Source organism: Oratosquilla oratoria, chromosome 39, assembly GCF_046742065.1.
Source record: "Oratosquilla oratoria isolate Oo_2021 chromosome 39, ASM4674206v1, whole genome shotgun sequence".
NCBI lineage: Eukaryota > Metazoa > Arthropoda > Malacostraca > Stomatopoda > Squillidae > Oratosquilla > Oratosquilla oratoria.
The window spans coordinates 38318100-38339924 of record NC_134815.1 but is presented as its reverse complement, the minus strand read 5'-3'; the positions used below and the strand labels follow the sequence as shown (position 1 = coordinate 38339924).

At 38.1% G+C, this 21825-nt stretch overlaps 1 protein-coding gene across 1 annotated transcript in view; it reads right to left on the bottom strand.

The window, feature by feature from the left end:
* Orc4 (origin recognition complex subunit 4) overlaps positions 1-15312 on the bottom strand; it is a 39854-nt gene extending 24542 nt beyond the window's left edge. The window contains exons 1-2 of the mRNA XM_076176734.1: positions 15093-15312; positions 9385-9512 (exon numbers count right to left, since the gene is read on the bottom strand). Of these exons, the coding sequence (XP_076032849.1) occupies positions 9385-9512; positions 15093-15198 (234 nt within the window). The 5' untranslated portion in view covers positions 15199-15312. The remainder of the gene's footprint in view (positions 1-9384; positions 9513-15092) is intronic.
* Positions 15313-21825: the final 6513 nt, after the last annotated feature.

Below are 21825 nucleotides of genomic sequence, written 5' to 3'. Positions count from 1 at the left end.
GTTATTGTTGCTGTTCCTCAGGCTGTCTGGCCGAGCAGCCCTGAGCTCCTGAGAAAAGCCACAGCACCGATTGGATTAAGCCACAGGTCCTTCGTTGAGTGTATCTTGTGCGGGTGTCTTGAATATCAGTGTGTTGTATAATGTTCTATGATGTGTGATAGTGTGTGATGATGTGCCACAATCTGGACAGATGTCATTGATGGAGTCATTCAGCTTCTTCTGGTAGCTACGAAGAGCTGGGTGGTGACCACATCTCAATCTGGCCAGATGTACTCTGCCTGATCGTGTGAGTGCGTTTCTGATTTGTGTATTTCTGGCGGTGTTGTTTGTAGTATTGAGTTGTGTTGAAGTATCTGTAGGGCTCTGTATGTAATTTGGGTGTGGACGTGTTTTTTCATGGAGGTGTGCGGTGGAGCTGGTGGTAGTGTAGCTAGTATGTGTGTGTTTTAGAAAGTGTGTCGTGTGGTGTCAGGCTGTTGTGTGATGTGGTGTAGAGGATGTTCTGTGTTGGTTGTTGCTGCTGCTAGTGTCTATGTGCCTTTCATGTCCAGATGGTGTTTGATTTTTAGTATTTTTGTTTCATGATGTAAGTGGCCTGTGGGTGTGGTGGATCCACAGCCTGTGATTATTTTTAGTGCAGTGTTTTGTAATGTTTGTAGAGTGTTCATATGTTGGGAGACGAGATTGCTATCCCAAGCTGGACTAGCGTAGTCGATAAATTATCGGATGTATAATTTTTATACTGTTTTTGTTGTGTCTTTGTTGTGGCCGAATGTTGTGTGTGCTATTGCTTTTAGTCGATAAATTATTGGATGTATCATTTTTATACTGTTTTTGTTGTGGCCGAATGTTGTGTGTGCTATTGCTTTTAGTGTGCTGAGTTGTGGTGTTGTTTTGGCTTTGATGTTGGCAATGTGTTGTTTGAAGTGAGGTGAGTGTCGTAAGTAATGCCTAATATTTTAGGAGTGTGAGTGTGTGGTATATCGGTGTTGTTGATTGTGATTTTGGGAATATGTTTATGTTCTGCTGTCCAGTTTGTTATTAGTGTGGCTGTGGATTTTGATGGTGCAATGTTGAGTCTGTTTTTCGTGAACCAGTGATGGAGTGTGTCTAAGTATGGTTGTAGTGTGTGTGCTGCTGTGTTTGCATTTCTGTGTGTGCTTGTGATGGTGATGTTGTCTGCATAAGATGCTATTTTTATGGATGGTGTTTTACGTGAGGGAATGTCGTGTGAGTATAGATTGAAGAGTGTTGGTGATAAGACGGATCCCTGTGTTACTTTTGTTGTTTGTTGTTACACAGTTGTTAATTTTGGTGTTTTTAGTGTCATTGTGCTTAATATTATACCTTGTGCGTCCACCACAAGAAAGTCTGTGGGCGCCCATGAATGAAATAGCCTGGCAACAGCCATATTAAACACAAAAGTACCACCTACTAGAGACCAGGTGAAAGAAGATGCTAAAGATGAATAAAATTGTACTGGTGTGCCAAGATAGAGAGGAAAAAAAGCTGCCCAGTATGAGAGGTCAATTGATGCAGATTGTAATTATTTTGCTACATCATGATTCGTAAGAAAGTCAAGCATAAGTACACATGGGAGAGGGTAGTGGAGGGAAGGGTGGTAGATAGAGCGTTAATGGATTATGTAGTGGTAAATAGGATTATGATAGGAAGAGTTAAGGATGTACATGTGATAAGGGGAGAGGGTGGGGGAATATCAGATCATTTTTTGATGGAAAGTAAGTTGAGAGTGGAGGATAGATGGAGAAATAGGAAAGGGACAAAAGGTAGGGAGGTTCTTAGAGTGAATTCTTTGAATGAAGAGGAAAAGGAGAACGAGTACGAAAAGAAGCTGAAGGAGTGGGAGGGAGTGAAGGATAGAGTAGAGCTAAGTGTGGAGGAGGAATGGGGATGGTTCAAGGAGGGAGTCACAAAGTGTGCAAGGATGGTGTGTGGAACAAGAAGGACAGGAGGAAATAGAAGGAAAGGTAGTGAATGGTGGGATGAGGAAACAAAGAAGGTTGTAGAAGAGAAGAAGTGAGCTTTCACAGATTGGTTACAAAATAGGACGAGGGAGTCATATGAGAGGTACAAAGGAAAGAGAAGAGAGGTAAAGCAAAAGGTAAAGGAGGCAAAGAGGAAAGCAGATGTGAAATGGGGTAAGAGTATGACAGAAAATTTTGAAAGTAATAAAAAGATGTTTTGGAAAGAAATTAAGAGAGGAAGAGGAGGCGAATCAAGTAGAGAAGAAAAGGTAAAAGGTGCAGATGGAGAGATGATAATGGAAGAAAAGGCAGTAAGGGGAAGATGGGCAGAGTATTTTAGGGAGTTGCTAAATGTGAAGGAGGATAAGGAGGGAAAGATAGTTGCAGTGGGAAATGCTAAGAAAATGAGAGTGATGAGTGAGGAAAATGGAGGAGAAATAAGGAAGGATGAAGTGAAGGCAGTTGTTAAGATGATGAAAGCAGGTAAGGCACCTGGTCTGGATGGATGCCATGCAGAATGTCTGAAAAAGGGAGGTACAGTGATGGTGGACTGGCTGGTGAGGTTATTTAATGTTTGCTGGAGAGAGGGTAGAGTGCCGGAGGACTGGAGGAGTGTCTGTATAGTTCCTCTTTACAAGGGAAAAGGGGACAAGTGTGAATGTAGTAGTTTCAGTGGGTTTAGCTTGTTAAGTGTAGTTGGGAAGGTTTATGGGAGGATCTTGATTGAGAGGATTAGGAGAGGAACAGAGGGAGTAATTGGTGAGGAACAGTGTGGATTTAGGACAGGTAGAGGTTGTGTAGATCAGATCTTTGTGTTAAGACAGATATGTGAGAAAGCTATAGGAAAGGGGAAGGATGTTTTTTGGGCTTTTATGGATCTAGAAAAGGCTTACAATAGGGTAGACAGAAAGGCACTGTGGGAGATTATGCAGATATATGGGATAAGGGGAAAGCTTTTGGGAGCTGTCAAGAGTTTTTATGGGAGTAGTAGAGTTTGTGTCAGGATTAGAAATGGAGAGAGTGAGTGGTTCGAGGTAAAGGTGGGACTTCGTCAAGGATGTGTTATGTTACCCTGGTTGTTCAACTTATACATGGATGGGGTAGTGCGAGAGGTAAATGCAAGGGTAGTGGGTCAGGGATTGAAGATGGTTAAAGAAAATGGAGAAAAGTGGGAGGTGAGCCAGCTGTTGTTTGCGGATGACACTGCGCTTGTGGCAGGATCGGAGGAGGGATTGAGGAAGTTGGTGACAGAGTTTGGGAGAGTATGTGATAGAAGAAAGCTAAAGATAAATGTGGGTAAAAGTAAGGTGATGAGATGTACAAGGGGTGAAAGTGGCAGTAGACTGGAAGTCAGTATTAAGGGAGAGCGACTGGAGGAAGTGGATAGCTTTAGATACTTGGGTGCAAATGTGGCAGGAAAAGGTGTAGTGAAGGTGGAGGTAGAATGTAGATTGAGAGAAGCGAGTAAATGCCTTGGTGGATTAAAGAGTGTAATGAGGAAAAGAAATTTGGGAATGCATGCTAAGAGGAGACTGTATGAAGGAGTGATTGTGCCAACAGCACTGTATGGGGCAGAAACATGGAACATAAGAGAGGAAGAGAGAATGAGTTTGAATGTGTTTGAGATGAGGTGTCTGAAAAGTATGATGGGGGTTACTAGGCTAGATAGAGTGAGAAATGTGGAGGTGAGGAGGAGAACAGGGGTGGAAAGGGAGTTGGGAGATAGGGTTGATGAAAGAATATTAGGATGGTTTGGACACATGGAAAGAATGAGTGAAGAAAGACTAATAAAAGAGGTATGGAAGGCAGATGTGGAGGGAGTGAACATGAGGGGATGTCCTAGGATGAGGTGGATGGATGGGGTGAAGGGGGCTTTTGTACATACGGGTAGTAACGATGTAGGTAGGGTGAGATCAGAGGAGCTTGTTCGGAATTACAAGGTCCTCCTTCAGGAGATGAAGGAACGTGGGAGCCGTCACGTAGTCTGTGGGATCCTTCCGAGGATCTACGCAGGTTCGTGTTGGAACAGTAGAGCCATAGGGATCAATGATAGGATATCGCAGTTGTGCACACAATTGGGATACCACTTTCTTGATCCTTGGTATCTCTTTTCTAGGCGCCATGACCTTTACGCTTCTGATGGGATCCACCTTACCCGCAGAGGCAAAGATGTTCTTACAAACCTCATTGTGGGAGTTTGTAATGAACTAGCTCCTTTTTTAGGGTAGAAGGCCAAAGGGAAGGGGAAATAGAATGTACTTGGGAAAACAGTGTAGAGTATAGCATTAATGTACAACAATGTACCAGTATAGGACAAAATATAATTTTAGGATATAATGTCGCTAGAGGACGAAATGTCACATTAGGATATAATGTCATAGGACAAAATGTCGCAATGGGATATAATGACAGTGGAGGACAAAATATCACGATGGGAAGTAATGATAGTGGAGAACAAAATATCACGATAGGATGTAATGATAATGGAGGAGAAAATATCACGGTAGGATATAATGTCATTGAAGGCCAAAATGTAATTTTAGGAAGGGATACCGGACAGAATGTCAATGAAGGCCAAAATATCATGATAGGATGTAATATCGCTAGAGGACGAAATGACACATTAGGATGTAATGTCTTAGGACAAAATGTCACAATGGGATGTAATGACAGTGGAGGACAAAAGATCACGATGGGAAATAATGATAGTGGAGAACAAAATATCACGATAGGATGTAATGATAATGGAGGAGAAAATATCACGGTAGGATATAATTTCAGTGAAGAACAAAATATAATTTTAGGAAGAGATACCGGACAGAATGTCAATGAAGGCCAAAATATCAAGATAGGATGTAATGACAGTGGAAGACAAAAGATCACGATGGGATGTAATTATAGTGGAGGAAAAAATATCACGGTAGGATATAATGTCACTGGAGGACAAAATATAATTTTAGAAAGGGATGCCGGACATAATGTCACTGAACGACGGGAGGCCGGCGTGAATCACGGTGACGTAGGGGGACAAAATGTACAAAATAGATCGGATGACCGTAATCGACCAGATGTCCGTGATGGGGGAAATGTTAATTTTGATAGGAGAAATGTTAATGAGACATTGAATGTCAATGAAGGACCAAATAATAATAATATAGAGCAAGGCATAAATAAAAAACAAAATGATAATATAAGACATGATATTGAAACTCAAAATGTGTCAAAAAGAAATAATCAGGAGTTTCTTAAAACTATGTACTTTAATGCTCGTAGTATTAGGAACAAATTTCAAGAAATACAGGCGTATGTCAAAAGCGAAAATCTCGATATGATAGGAATAACTGAGACATGGTTAAATGGTACAGAGTTCGAAGCTGAATTTAATATTGCGGGATTTAAACACTTTCATCAGGATAGAAACCACAAGAAAGGTGGGGGTGTTCTATTGTACGTTAAAAACAATGTTCATGCTTGTGTTTTAGAGAAAGTGAAACAGGATGCATATGACAGTTTGTGGGTTGAGTTAACCCAAACAAATGGACAAAAAATGAATATAGGTGTAATATATAGGCCAAAGACATTATCATTAGCAGACGACAAACTGTTATTTCAAGAACTGTCTAGTTTCTGCAACCGGGATTTATTGATAATGGGTGATTTCAATTTTACTGACATTGATTGGATGACCCTTGAACATGGCCATATAGGTAGTCGCTTGATTGATTTTCTTGGTGACAATTACTTAATTCAGCATGTAAAAGAGCCCACAAGATATGGAAACTTACTCGATTTATTGATCACTAGCCGCGAAAGCATGGCAACTGATGTAGAAGTCGGTGAATCTGTTGCAAATAGCGATCACAACTTAGTCAGATTCAAACTCCTAAACAATTTTAGAATAGATACTTGTGCTTCTAAAATACCCGATTTCAGTAAAGCTCAGTTCATAGAACTACGTCAGGAGCTTCAGCTTACAGATTGGGAGGAAAAATTAAACGAAAGGCCTGTAGATCAGATGTGGGAAATATTTCAAAATACGCTCACTAAGATGATTCAAACTTACATTCCTTTTAAGGACAGACGTCCCCCAAATCAGGCTCGCCCTAAGTGGCTCGACAAAGAAACTGAAAAAAGTATTGCTAAAAAGAGACAGGCTTATAAGAAATATAAGTGCTCGGGTGCATCTAATGACTATGAAAGTTATGTATCAATACAGAGAGATTTAAAAAAGACAATAAGAAAAAGAAAACGACAATACGAAATGAACATCGCTGAGAAATCCAAAGAGAATCCCAAAGAATTCTATAGTTACATTAGAGATAAAAAGGTTGTTAGGAATCACATTGGTCCACTATTATCTGCTGACGGTCAACTTGAATATTCAAATGAAGGAATGTGTAATCTCTTAAACAATTATTTTAGCTCGGTATTCGTAAACGAAACACCTCAAAGTGAATTCCAAACTGAAACCTGTGAAAAGTCTGGGGTAAACTTACTCACTACGGTAAATATAACAAAAGAAACAATTAAAAGGTGTATAGACAAACTCAAAGTTAACAAAACACCAGGGCCTGACGGTTGGCATCCAAGAATCTTAAAGGAAATTAAAAATGAGATTGTTGTTCCATTAGAAATTATTTTCAAGAAATCCATCATATCCGGAGATGTCCCAATAGAATGGAAGCTAGCTAACGTTACTCCCATATTCAAAAAAGGTGACAAAAAGAAACCAAATAACTATAGGCCTATTAGTTTGACTTCGATCGTAGGAAAAATAATGGAAACTATCATCAGAGATGCTATCGAATATCATTTAGAAAGTAACCGTTTGATAAATGATAGCCAACATGGTTTCAGACGGAAACGTTCTTGCGTGACTAACTTACTCGAATTCTACAACACAGTTATCTCGAATTATGACAAAAGAAACAATATAGATTTAATATATCTAGACTTTGCAAAAGCTTTTGATACCGTCCCACACGAAAGACTACTTACTAAATTAGCTTTGCATGGAATAAGTGGTAGCCTATTAGGTTGGACTAGTAATTGGTTGAAAGGTCGAAAACAGAGAGTTGTTTTAAATGGAAAAACTTCTGGATGGAAAAGTGTTGCAAGTGGAGTTCCTCAGGGTTCCGTTCTTGGGCCACTTCTATTCATAGTATATATAAATGATATAGACCATGGACTAAAATCTACTGTTTCCAAATTTGCTGATGATACAAAACTGTGCGGAGTGGCAAATGATCACTCAAACCAATTAGATATTCAAGAAGATTTAGATCAATTACAGCAATGGTCTGAAAAGTGGCTAATGAAATTTAACACAAGTAAATGCAAGGTAATGCACATAGGTAAAAATAACAGCAATTACGATTACAAATTATTTGGAAATTCGTTAACAAAAGTGGATAGTGAAAAAGATCTCGGCGTAATTATCAGTAACGACCTCAAATCATCCAAGCAGTGTATTTCAGCCTCTGAGAAAGCAAATAAGATTCTGGGATTGATTGCACGATCGTTTGATTTCAAAAGTCCATCACTCATTAACAAGCTATATAAATCGTTAGTTCGTCCACATTTGGAATATGCTGTTTCCGTATGGTCACCGAATCTCATTAAAGACATTGACAGACTGGAAAAAGTACAACGGCGAGCCACAAAACTGATTCCAAATATCAAAAATAAATCATACGAAAATCGACTTAAGCACATGAATCTGTTTTCCCTAAAAAAGCGTAGACTCAGAGGTGACTTGATACAGGTCTTTAAGATTTTAAAGGGAATTGACAACATCAAAAGTGACCAAATTTTCACATTGAATGAGAATCAGACAAGAAACAATGGTCTCAAACTGTCCGGAAATAGATTCAATTTGGAAGTAGGTAGAAACAACTTTGCCAACCGTGTAGTTAATGAATGGAATAAACTTCCTGCACAGGTAGTGCAATGTAGTTCAGTTCGAAGCTTTAAGAATCATTTAGATAAATACCTAAGTAAGATGCTGTAATGATTATAATTTATGTTATATTATTTGTTTTTGTTTTGTTATAATTTGTCTGTCTGATTTTCATTTATTATTAGTTATATGTCAATTTATTATCATTTACTATTTACCTGTTTGTTTGTTATTCAACTATACCAATGCATTTATTTATGTATTTTAATTGTTATTTACATTGTTATAGTTTTAATTTATTATTAATATTTTTTTTTTTTTTTTTTTTTTTTTTTTTTTTTTTTTTTTTTTTGCATCTGACCTAGATATGGATCAAAAGGTCTCCTGTCGGTATGCTCCGCCTTTGTAATCCTTTGTAAGAGGGGAATGTCGGTTGAGGAATGATGGGAGAGGACAGAAGACGGGTGAATGGAGAATGGTTGTATATGGATGATGTTGTGATGCATGAGGTGGAATGGGCGAGGGGATGGGGGGTGAGGTAGTATGTGTGAGCAAAATTTGATGCAGCCCGAAGGGATTTCTCCCCGTCTTCTCCTTTTATGCAATGGGGGGACAGAGAGGGGGGGTCGCCGATTTAATGAAGCGGCCTTGCTGTGGATGTGCTGTGTCTTGCGACACTGCTTCTGACCCAGGGCAGTGGACAAGGTGCAGGGATGACCCGTCATCCAGAAGGTGCTAAGATAAGAGGGAGGGTGGAGGGGTGTGGAGTGTATTCAGGGATGGAATGGGTGGGAATGATTTTATACCTTTTCCTTTTTGGCTACCTCCCTTGTAAGGGGGAAAAAGCCTTGGTATATGTATGTATGATTGGGTGTATAGCAATAGTTAGACCCATCCTTGACTATGTGGTACAGTTTTGGTCTCCATCCTACAGAATGGACATAAATTCACTAGAATCAGTACAGAGAAAAATTACCAAAATGATAGACTCGGAAATTTGCCTTATGAAGAGAGGCTTAGGCACCTAAACTTACACTCTCTGGAAAGACACAGAGTGCGGGGTGATCTAATAGAGGTGTTCAAGTGGATCAAAGGCTATAACAAGGGTGATGCAAACAAGGTCATCATAATAAAACAACAAGGCAGGACTCACAGTAATGGGTGTAAACTGGACAAATTTAGATTTAAGAAGGAAATAGGCAAGAATTGGTTTACTAATAGAGTGGTCGATGAATGGAATAAACTTAGTAACCATGTAGTAAGCGCTAAAACTATCAGTTGTTTTAAAAAACGATTAGACAACTTTATGGATGGGGATGACAGGTAGTGATGGATACGGAGCTGCCTAGTGTAGGCCTTATGGTCTTTTGCAGTCTCCTTTATTCTTATGTTCTTATGTAATGAAGTTTAGCATTAGCCATAATAATAATAATGCCATCAATATAGAAAAGGCTGAATTTCAACAATATTCATCTTTACTCAATCTCATATGTTTCTTACCACAGATTTGCCAGTCCCCCTTGGTGCTATGACCAATGCGGAGTTACTCTCCCCTACACTCAATGTTCTTGAAAACAAATCTTCCAAGTGTTGCACCTCAGCTTCATACTGTTTTAACAAGTTGGAACCTGAGATACATAAGAATGAATCAAAATTATACCTTATGTCAGCCAATAAATGAAATATGGTAATAAGTGAGATTTATTCATATAACAGTACCCTTTAGTATAATAGTAATACAGTCAACCAGAATTGGGATGTGGTTGAACTTCATGCATGAAGAAATTTGTATAGTATTCATGTATTGTAAGTACAATAAACACTCACTATACTGAACCATGTTAAACAAAATTTTGGCTATATTGACCCTAATGAAACCTACCAACCATTCATCTGATATAATGAGCAAGGCTGGAATATGCATTGCAAGGTTTGGTATGGATGATGGGCGTATGGAAAAGGCTAAATATATATGTATGTACAGTGCATATTTTCAGCTATAAACCAAACTTTCCACCATTTCATTTGATATATCAAGAGTTTACTGTACTTAAAGAACACAAAACTTCAGTTATCAAAAATCAAGAGATCATAACAAGTCCACAATGAATCAAGAATATGGGCAAAATGTGGCTAATGCAATAATATTGATTCCACTAAAAAGAAAGTATGATACCCTAAGTGTGTCCAGGGTCCAGTACAAAGTTGGCAAATTACAACCAAAATATTATGATATATGATGTTTAAAGTGATGAGGATGGTGCATTTGAAGGGATTTCTTCACATTATCATTATTTGCAAGAGGGGAAAGAGAGGGAGGTTGCCAATTAAGTGAAGTGGCTTTGCTGTAGATGTACTGTGTCTTGCTGCATTGTTTCTGACCCAGGGCACTGGGCAGGAGACAGGGATGACCCTTCATCCACAAGGAGCTTCAGTGAGCTATGATGAGAGGGAGGAAAGGGTGGTGTATGGTAGTTGGATGGGTGGGAGTGGGTGCATGTCTTTTGACTTAGCTTCCTTCCTGATAAGGGGGTATAAGCCCTTATAGATATAGAATAGAGATAGATATAGAAAACAAGCAATACTGTGGACTGTCCATTACATATCTAAGTATACACAAGACATTCAGAAAGCAATTCTTGATAGTGGAGATAAAGTTATGCTACAATAGGGCAGGTATGTAGCATGTAACATATCATGGTCTGACTTTTTCATTGTTAGAGGTATGGTCATACTGAGAATAAGTGTACTGTACATTCAAAGATCAGCCTGTGATTTTTGTTTTGACAATCACAAAACAAGTTGTTCTAACTCTACTAATTGTATATGCTGCTGAAGACAGAGGTGATCAGATACAGAGCATAAGATGTTGTACTGCTCCAGGTGCAGATATTCTGAGTTTAGTAGCTATCACTAACCATGGATATTAATGCTGAGGTTTTGATGTGTGGTTTTGTGAATATTTTGTCCATTGGAAATAAAATTATTTAAATTCAAGAATTATCACATACAAAGGTGTTTCATATAATGGCTTTGACAGAAACTTGGTTACCAGTATATGAATGTGATTACTAAAGTAACTGAAAGACACCTTCCACATACACCTTCTTTCATAACCTAAGGGGAGGGTACTCGCCTAGGCGACTGACACCTCTCCTGGGGATAGGGGCCACCTGCATAGTGCCAGTGGCCTGGGATGTTTGCTGCAGTTTGGCCCCCAACTCCTGGGGTTGGTGGGTGGTCCTACGACAAAGATGCTGCAGCACCAGGACCTTAAATCAATCACTGAGACAACATATGGACAAAACAAAGAAACTATTACTACAATATACAAACAATGCATACGCTCAGTGATGAATTATGCGAGTCCAGCATGGGCACCTAATCTCAGTGAGACACACCTCAACACCCTTCAGACCATACAAAACAAAGCCTTAAAAACAATTACAGGCTGCACATATACAACACCTACAGACCATCTACACTATGAAACAAAAGTCCTCAAAGTCAAAGATCACCTTGACATGAGAGGCACACAAACACTTGCTGCAGCCTCCACAAACACAGCACACCCACTACACTACATAGCAGAACACCCACACACACCAAGAAACATAAAAAACACCCAAATACCTATATCACACACAAATACTCTCTTCTCTTCCTCCAAAACCACCAAATACCAGCCTCCAGAAACATATTCATAATCACATCACTCACTGCTCCATTAACATACTAAAAGACAACACATTGCTGCATGCCAGATCCCCCAATATCCATCCCTCTGAATCCTCTCTCCCATGAAAGGACAGAGTCCACCTGGCCAGACTGTGATGCAGCCACCACCCAGCCCTTCTAAGCTACCAGAAGAGACTGGATGACTGCATTGTGGACAAATGCCCAGGATGTAACACTTCACCCCATACTATTCAACACATCATGGAAGACTGCATTATACACAATCATGCACATAAACAACACAAAATACACTCCATAAAGGATTTGTGGGGAAACCCAGTTTTGGCCGTGGCATTCCTCAGAGAGACAGGACTGCTCGGACAGACAGTCTAAGGAACAACAACAACAACCTGAGGGAAAGAGTTGGTATTTTTTAACTAAATACCTATTTTCATTCAAAGACTCTAAGGAGAATAAATGTAAGCAGTTTTGAATTTATGGAAATGAACTTCAAATTTCAAAATTAATGGGTGTCTTTTAATGTCTATAGATTTCCTTTGTCAAGTTGAGTATTTTCATACAGGAAGCTGGTGCATTGCTGCATTTCAATGACATGGTTTCTTGTCTTATTTGTCAAAAGTATTGGAATATGCAATTCATAAGCACTTAACAGACCACTTTAAAAAAGTTTGTACTTTTCTGTGTAAGTCTGCTTAGAAGCAATTGTATTCTGCACAGACCAGAACATATTCTATGGTCAATGACCTAATGGAAATGATGGATGGTGGCAAATGAGGGGTGTTAGTTTTTGTTTCCTTTGATATGTATGGTAATCCATGAGGTACTTCTAAATTATCTAAGATCTATTGGGATCATGGCTAAGGTAATACTATAGTTATGATGTTATTTGTAGGAGAGGAATATTGTGCATAAATTGGTAAATCTTTAATGATATAAAACACCAAGAAGAGGTGTCCCACAATGGAGTATACTGGGCCTAATTCTTTTCTGTTCATATGACTGGAAAGTCAATAACATTTAAGCTAAATGCTGATGGCAATTAATTCTACTTTTCTTTTTGATATTTTCAACACTTAACAAAATATTTAGATAAGAGCTCTGTCAAGAGACTTGTGGTGAGTTGTTTTATTAGTTGTTGTTGTCGTTCCTTAGACTGTCTGTCCTAGCAGTCCCGTCTCCCCAAGGAATGCTACAGCCGAAACTGGGTTTTCCCACAAATCCTTTATAGAGTGTATGTTGTGTTGTTTGCGTGCATGATTGTGTATAATGCAGTCTTCCATTATGTGTTGTATGGTATGGGGTGAACTGTTACATCCTGGGCAGCTGTTCACAATGCGGTCATCCAGCCTCTTCTGGTAGCTTAGAAGTGCTGGGTGGTGGCCGCACCGCAGTCTGGCCAAGTGGACCCTGTCCTTTCGTGGGAGAGAGGATTCAGAAGGGTGGATATCAGGGGGTCTGGCATGCAGCAGTGTGTTGTCTTTCAGTGTGTTAATGGAGCGGTGTGTGATAAGATTATGAATATGTTTCCGGAGGCTGGTATTTGGTGGTTGTGGAGGAAGAGAAGAGAGTATTTGTGCATAATAAAGGTCTTTGGGTGTTGTTTTAATGTTTCTTGGTGTGTGTGGGTGTTCTGCTATGTAGTGTAGCGGGTGTGATGTGTTTGTGGTGGCTGCGGCAAGTGTTTGTGTGCCTCTCATGTCGAGGTGGTCCTTGACTTTGAGGACTTTTGTTTCATGGTGTAAATGGTCTGTTGGTGTTGTATTTGTGCAGCCTGGAGCTGCAGCGTCTACGTCGTGGGACCACCCCCCAACCCCAAGAGTTGGGGGCCAAACAGCAGCAACCACCCCTGGCCATCAGCTCTACGCAGGTGTTTTATTAGTAGAGTGGATTGCTGTATTTCAATTTACTGCAATCTACCCAAGATACAACTCAAGAAAATACAAAAGATTTTGAACAGAGCTACAAAATTTTAAGGGTATTTGATTCTGAAACAGGATTAATCTTACACTGATTGAGCTCCATTGGCTGTCTATGAAGGCCAGAATATTTTTTTCTAAATTTGTTTTCACTCATCAAGTACTATACTGACTTTCCACCTTATTTGAGAGATTTGCTGCAAGTCATTAAAGCATTTGAAGGTATCAACGCATGTCAAACTGCTGTTGGACTTGTATTGTCTGAGCCAAGATTTTCTTCAAATATTGGTTCTTACACTTTCAAGTCTGGTTCTCCTAGATCTTATAAGTCTTTCACTTGACATCAAATAGTTTCAAAAGCAAGTTGAAGACTTGCTCGTTTCTGACTGTTATTTACATAAACTTACATAGAGAAATTCTAGAAGAAGTCTATAGGACCTCTAGTTTTGTATTTTTTGCCATGTAGATGCATATTATGGTTTTATGGGTGTGCCTAATTACCATCCACTCACAGTTTAAGCAATCTATTTGTATAAATGTTGCTTTAGATGATGCATTTGATGATTTAAGACAACATTTGTGATTTTAAACTGATATGCATGAGAAATAATTAAGTTATCCATGCTGGAATAAAAAAACCAGTATGTAGACTGACCACGACTACTAAGTCCAGTACCCTCCAGTCACAATTTAAATAATCTATTGGTAGAAATATAGCTTTGAATGATCATGATGTATTTAGTAAATCGGTGCCTATAATTTAAGGTTATCTGGATCGTCGTCATCGTCACGGATGTTGGTGGCCTGTTCAATCACTCTTTCTGATTGCGAGTTATATATGTTTCTCATAGCTTGAAGGAATGCATAGATTTCAGCTCCATAGCATTCCTTCAAGAATGTATAGCTTGCGAGGTACTGGTGGAAGTACCGAGGGCGTACACCAGGCCTCAACTAGATCAGGCAGATAACAAACACTTGACAAATGACAAGATGACATCCTGATCCTATGCTAGCGACTTTGTTCATTAGTATATTTGTTTGTAGCAAGATATTTTTTATTTTTATTTCCCAAGAAAATCGCATTTTATGTTCATGTATTATAATTTACAAAATTAATATTTAATTTCCTAATGCTATATTGTGTAGTTGTGCACAAATTATGCCTTTGTTAATAGCTTTTAGCAACTGTTGAACTGTTTCTATTATTGATTTCCACCAAGAATAACATATTAACATATATTTATTATGTTGATGTATTGTCATTTACAAAATTATCTAATTATCTATTACTATATTGCATAGGTGTGCACTTCTAAAAATTTACTGAACTGCTCTATGGACAGCTTTAAATCATCACTGGAAGTTTTCCTGCCAAAAAATATTTTTGACAGGAAAACTTCTTTTTAAAATAGAAGATAATCCAGGCATGCCAAGCCAAAATATTTCACTAAGGCAGTGGAGCGATGGAGACGGACACGATAAGTTGGCCTAGCAGAATGAAACTTCCTGCTGAACATCACCAAGAGAAACCAAAAGAATGGTCCTTCAGAGTAGGACCTGATATTTATTAAATAAATAAAACCGTACACTTACCCAGTTGTTTTGTGGTACCCCAATGTCTCAAATTCGTTCTAAGTTGATTTAGGGTGGCATGTAGATATTCGGGATCTACAGACATATCATTTCCTCCTTTAACCATCGTGCAACTTCACCTGTTTGCCTCTAAATCACTGTCAATGATTAATTTTCCCAAAACTCCCGTTTCTTAATCTTACTTTTCCCGCTGCTCACTGTTTACATCCCGCGAACTCGTGTTGTCAGTCTGACCAGTGAAAATCAGCTAACAAAGACCTCAAAGTCCATGATTTCCCTAAAATTACGCTAGATTTTGGAAACTGTACTTCGTTTTTATATTTATATTTTATTTTTCAGTTACGATACAAATGAGCTAAACAAGATGTAAAGAATATAGGGATGTATTTATGATATACGATATATTTAATCATCTAGCCCACATTCTGTAGCTGGAGAAAGGCTGTTGCTCACGTATTTATTTATCCAGAATAAAACATCCCCATCATTACTGTCTGGAGCGGCAGTTTTAGAGGTGTTTGCCGTAAAAGTACCTGTTTTTTCTGCTAGGGCGTAAGTAGCCATCCGTCACAACTTTCGGGGTTGTGACACACCATCCATTCCCAAATTCCACGTCTGTTTCCAAACCATAATTTGTAAATACTTTCGTTCAAGGACCTAGCCGTTACAGTAGGCTTATAGTTGTATTTTCGTTCCTATAAGTTGTCATCTCCTCTATTCTGTGAAATGACCAGAATTCTTAGAATCTTTAACAACTACTTGTTATTTTACTCGCCATTATTCTTATTATCTGTATCTCCAATTTGGCCATTGGTTGTGAATCATTAACGAGTTTAAAGAATTGTCTATTCATAGGAATGTCCCGCCCTTTGTACACGATACCCATTGATGACGAAATACGGATATGTCACGAATGTTTAAGGGTTGAACCTGGAGTATGTCACCCTTGTGAATTTATTGTTCCACCAGGTAATTATAAATTGGTGTCTTGTGTACAAATTAACATTTCAACTAAGCATCACCTTATGAATCTGTTTCAACGGTTTGAAATTTCAATCCCTGCGCACTTGCCACCTCTCATATAAGTTATGTAATTAGGTTAACTACTTAGGTTAGTTAGGATTTATAATCTTCTCTCGTTTCTAGTGATTGTCTTAAAGGGATTGCTAGAGATGAATCGACTCCTACAGACTAATTACACACCGTACCCTTCGGAGGCAATTATTTGAGACTATAAAACTTGGCACCATTGCGCGATTTACCCGCCGTGCCCATCACCGACGAGTTTAGTTCGACAAGAAGCTAGGGAGAGGCGGGTAGTGCTTTCGCGACAAAACTTACATTGACCATATGTAATGGTTGTAGGAACATTCCATTATGCTTTTGACTCACGTGAGAGTTGTACTATTGAACTGTGGGAGGGGATGAGTTTATGGCGTGCAGCGGCGGCGCCAGGAATTCTTAGTTGGGGAGGCTAAGGGGGGGCTGAGCAAATTTTTGGGGGGGGCTAATAGTAATATGGTAATACACATATATTATCCTCATTTCAGAAGGGGAGGGGGTTAATGGTTGGGCTAGCACTGATGGCTGACAAATCTTTAGCCCTGGCAATTAAAAATTCCACTTAATAAAATTATTTCAATGAGTGTTTTAAATGTTCAATTTGCTCATTTCAGTTGAGGGGGCTAATGGGGGGCTGGCCACTTTTTTTTTTGGGGGGGACTCATGTTTCCTATGTGTATTCACTGTGCTAAAGCGCTATCTCGTGTTTTCTATGTGTATTTACTGTGCTAAAGCGCTATCTCATGTTTCCTATGTGTATTCACTTTGCTAAAGCGCTATCTCGTGTTTTCTATGTGTATTTACTGTGCTAAAGCGCTATCTCATGTTTCCTATGTGTATTCACTGTGCTAAAGCGCTATCTCGTGTTTTCTATGTGTATTTACTGTGCTAAAGCGCTATCTCATGTTTCCTATGTGTATTCACTGTGCTAAAGCGCTATCTCGTGTTTTCTATGTGTATTTACTGTGCTAAAGCGCTATCTCATGTTTCCTATGTGCATTCACTGTGCTGAAGAGTTGTCTTATGTTTCTAAGTGTATTCACTGTGGAAATTATTCTATTAAATCGATTTCTTCTAGTATATTTAATTAGCCCAGGATTGTGATTAGCTAAATGAGTTGAATCATTCTGTATCCACTTTTCAAGTACTGAAATTTATACACGCCGCTCTGAGGGAAGCGTGTGTGGTCCCACTCGGTGATGCAAATTTTCTGGACTTCGGCTCCCACTGTAGCTATCTACCCTCGCCCGTTCCAACCCCCATCCTCTCCTTTCCACTGTTCAGAGATTTGCGATACCATCGTTCCAATTAAAACAAGTCACGCATTCGGGAACTTCATACAAATGACACTTCACTCTCATCAGTCCAATTTCAACAGCAAGAATGGCATTGACTGAGAATGAGCCGAGGCGATGTCTATTTCTCCAACTGTTCCTTATTTGATGACACCCCTTCTCTGGTACTCATAAAATGTGTAGAGTAGACAAGACCATCCCTTCAATATACATAATTCTTTCATACACTCGCAATCTATTTCCACTCCATTCTAGCTTTTGCACTCAATCTTCTGCGCATCCAAAAAGAACCCTTTAGGCCACCAATCCACCTCATTCTTTGTCATCTACTCGAAATTACTCCACCCACTTTTGCTTTCCACACTTTTTGTCAGCCTTTCCTCACCCATTCTTTCTATGTGCCCACACCACTCAGCACTCTGTTCTGTAGTAATTCTTCTCTATATCTATAGTTACTTATAGTATAGTTAGTATATGTATGGGTTATAGTATAGTCAGTCTTATTTTATTGTATATGTAGTATTTAATCCCTATATAGTAACTGTTTTATGCATGTAGTCTGTATGTAGTCTACATAGTCGTTATGTAATCGCTCTCCGTGCGTCATTAGACCTACGTAGTTTAGTAATCCCCATATACGCACTCAGCTTTGGCACTGTTGCCATATATTCCATAGGCATTCATGTATTTTGTAAAATGTTACCCATAATCATTTTACATGCAAGTTATTTATATGTGTTTCCCTTACCTTATCATGTCTTCATGTTATACATATATATACCTATCTATATATATATATATATATATATATATATATATATATATATATATATATATATATATACGTGTGTGTGTGTGTGAGTCGCATGCAGGATTCGAACCCACTGCTTTCGGCCAGTATATATATATATATATATATATATATATACATATATATATATATATATATATGTATGTATGTATTTACCTAGTTGTATTTACCTAGTTCTATTTTACGGGAAGGGGAGCTATGCTCGTGAAGGTCCCGTCTTCATATCTCATTTTATCTAAACTATTTTTTAATTCATGTATTATTTTTGCACACACCACTTTCTCATCTAACTTGTTCCAACTGTCTATTACTCTGTGAGGAAAGCTGTTCTTTTTCAAATCTCTTCTATAGCTGTCTTTTTTTATTTTCTTTCCGTGTCCTCTTGTATTTCTGTCATCCCATTTTATCAGATTCTCTCTATCAGTAATTTCTATGCCTTTCATGATTCTGTAAATAGCTATCAAATCTCCTCTCTCTCTTCTTTGCTCTAGTGTCTGTAGTTCAAGTTTTTCTAGTCTCTCTTCATATGATAGTTTTGAGAGTGTTGGTGCCAATTTTGTAATTGCTCTTTGTATTCTTTCAAGTTTTTTTTATACATTTTTTTGTACTTGGTGACCATATCGTTGCTGCATATTCCAATCTTGGTCTTATCAGGGTGATTAGGATTTTCTTCGCCATTTCTTCATCCAGGTATGTAAATGCAACTTTGATTGTTCTTATTAGATTATAAGTTTCTCCAAAAATCTTATTTATATGTTTCTCAGGTGACATATTATTCATAACAATGACTCCCAGGTCCTTCTCATTTTCTACTTTTTTTATTCCTTTTTCTCCCAATTTATATGCTCCTGTTATTCTGTTTTTGCTTTTTCCAAATTCCATTATACTACACTTTTTTGTATTGAACTCCATCTCCCACTTCCTACTCCATTCCTGTACTTTATTTAGATCTCTCTGTAGTGATTCACAATCTTCTTTAGTTTTCACTCTTTTCAGTAGTTTTGCATCATCTGCAAAGAAGCTCATATAACTTTCAATTCCTTCATCCATATCATTAATATATATAGCAAACATTATTGGGGCCAGAACTGTTCCCTGCGGAACACCGCTTATTACTTCATCCCATTTTGAGTGCTGGTTTCTTATCACTACTCTCATTTTTCTTTCTTGCAAAAAGTCTTCCATCCAATTTAGTAGTTTGCCCTGTATTCCTCCTTCAGTTTCTAATTTCTTAAGCAACTTCTTATGTGGTACTTTGCCAAAAGCTTTCTTTAGGTCTAGAAATGCACAGTCCGCCCATCCATCTCTTTCTTGTATTATATCTATTAGCCTTGAATAGAAACATATTAAATTGGTGACGCATGATCGTCCTTGTCTGAATCCAAATTGCCTTGGATTTAACACTTTGTTTTTTTCTAAATATTTTACCCATCTACTTTTGATAATTCTTTCACAAATTTTTGCTATTGTACTTGTTAGAGAGACTGGTCTATAGTTGGTAGGTTCTTCTTTATTTCCTCCTTTATATATAGGTACTATATTTGCTTTTTTCCAATCTTCTGGAACTTTTCCTTCTTTCAAGGAACTGTTTAGTATGCTATGTATTTTGTCTGCCAGTTCATTCCTGCATTCTTTCAGTATCCAGTTTGCTATTTCATCTGGTCCATGCGATTTTCTGACATCAAGATTACTCAAGTGTGTTAATATTTCATTCTTTGTTACTTCTATTTCTTCCATAGGGGGGACTTTCTCTTTCCATTCGTTCTCTTCAGGTTGTATGTTCTCCCTTGTAAACACTGATTTAAAATGTTTGTTCATAATTTCCGCCATTTCCATTTCCTCAGTGTATTCAACTCCCTCTTGTCTTAATTTCTCCAAGTCTTGTTTGTTTTTCAGTTTATTGTTTACAAATCTGTAGAATAGTTTTGGTTGATCTTTACACTTTTCTATGATATCTTTTTCATATTTTCTCTTTTCCTCTCTGCACGTTTGTACATATTCATTTCTGTTGATGAAGGTGGAAAAAGAAGTCACGGGTCTAGTTCCGAGTAACTCAGTAACTCGGAACTAGACCCGTGACTTCTTTTTCCACCTTCATCAACTTGTCATAATGTACCAATATTCATTTCTATAACAGGTATATATTTTCCATTTTTCAGGTCTTCTGTCTTTTTTTCATCTGGTCCAGGCTTTGTCTCTTTGGCTTTTAACTCCCTACAACTTTTGCTGTACCAGCATTTTTACATATTCTTTTTCTTGTTTTTGTCTTGGGACATACTTTTCCACTCCTTTTTTGTAAATTTTTGTCAAAATATTCCATTTCTCTTCTACTGTTGTTTCTTCTTTGTATATTTCTTCCCAGTTTTCCTTTTGAAAGAATTCTCTTATTTTATCAAAGTTTGTTTTTTCATACATCATTCTTCCTTTTCTATATTGTTCATTTCTTTTCATATGTTTTCTTCATTAAGTTCCAGTTCAATCAATATGTGGTCACTTTTACTTATTGGTGTTTTATATTCAATTTTGTCCACTATTCTAGGTTCGGATGTAATTATTAGGTCTAGTCTCGATGGCTCTTCTTCATTTCTATACCTAGTGTTCTCCTGTATCCATTGTGTCATTGTATGGTCAGTAACCATCTCAAGTAGAGCGTTTCCCCATGAGCCGTCTCCACCCTTTACTGTCATTTCTTCCCAGCAGATTTCTTTGCAATTAAAGTCGCCCATCATAACTATTTTTCCTCCCTCTTCCATTATCTTGTTTAATGTTATCTTTGTGTCCTCTAACATACTTTTATGTTCACTCTCTTCCCATGAGGCTGTTTTCGGGGGCACATAATATATCACAAATTTTCTGCTCTTCTTATCTCTGTCTTCTTCCGGGATTTATTGATAATGGGTGATTTCAATTTTACTGACATTGATTGGATGACCCTTGAACATGGCCATATAGGTAGTCGCTTGATTGATTTTCTTGGTGACAATTACTTAATTCAGCATGTAAAAGAGCCCACAAGATATGGAAACTTACTCGATTTATTGATCACTAGCCGCGAAAGCATGGTAACTGATGTAGAAGTCGGTGAATCTGTTGCAAATAGCGATCACAACTTAGTCAGATTCAAACTCCTAAACAATTTTAGAATATATACTTGTGCTTCTAAAATACCCGATTTCAGTAAAGCTCAGTTCATAGAACTACGTCAGGAGCTTCAGCTTACAGATTGGGAGGCAAAATTAAACGAAAGGCCTGTAGATCAGATGTGGGAAATATTTCAAAATACGCTCACTAAGATGATTCAAACTTACATTCCTTTTAAGGACAGACGTCCACCAAATCAGGCTCGCCCAAAGTGGCTCGACAAAGAAACTGAAAAAAGTATTGCTAAAAAGAGACAGGCTTATAAGAAATATAAGTGCTCGGGTGCATCTAATGACTATGAAAGTTATGTATCAATACAGAGAGATTTAAAAAAGACAATAAGAAAAAGAAAACGACAATACGAAATGAACATCGCTGATAAATCCAAAGAGAATCCCAAAGAATTCTATAGTTACATTAGAGA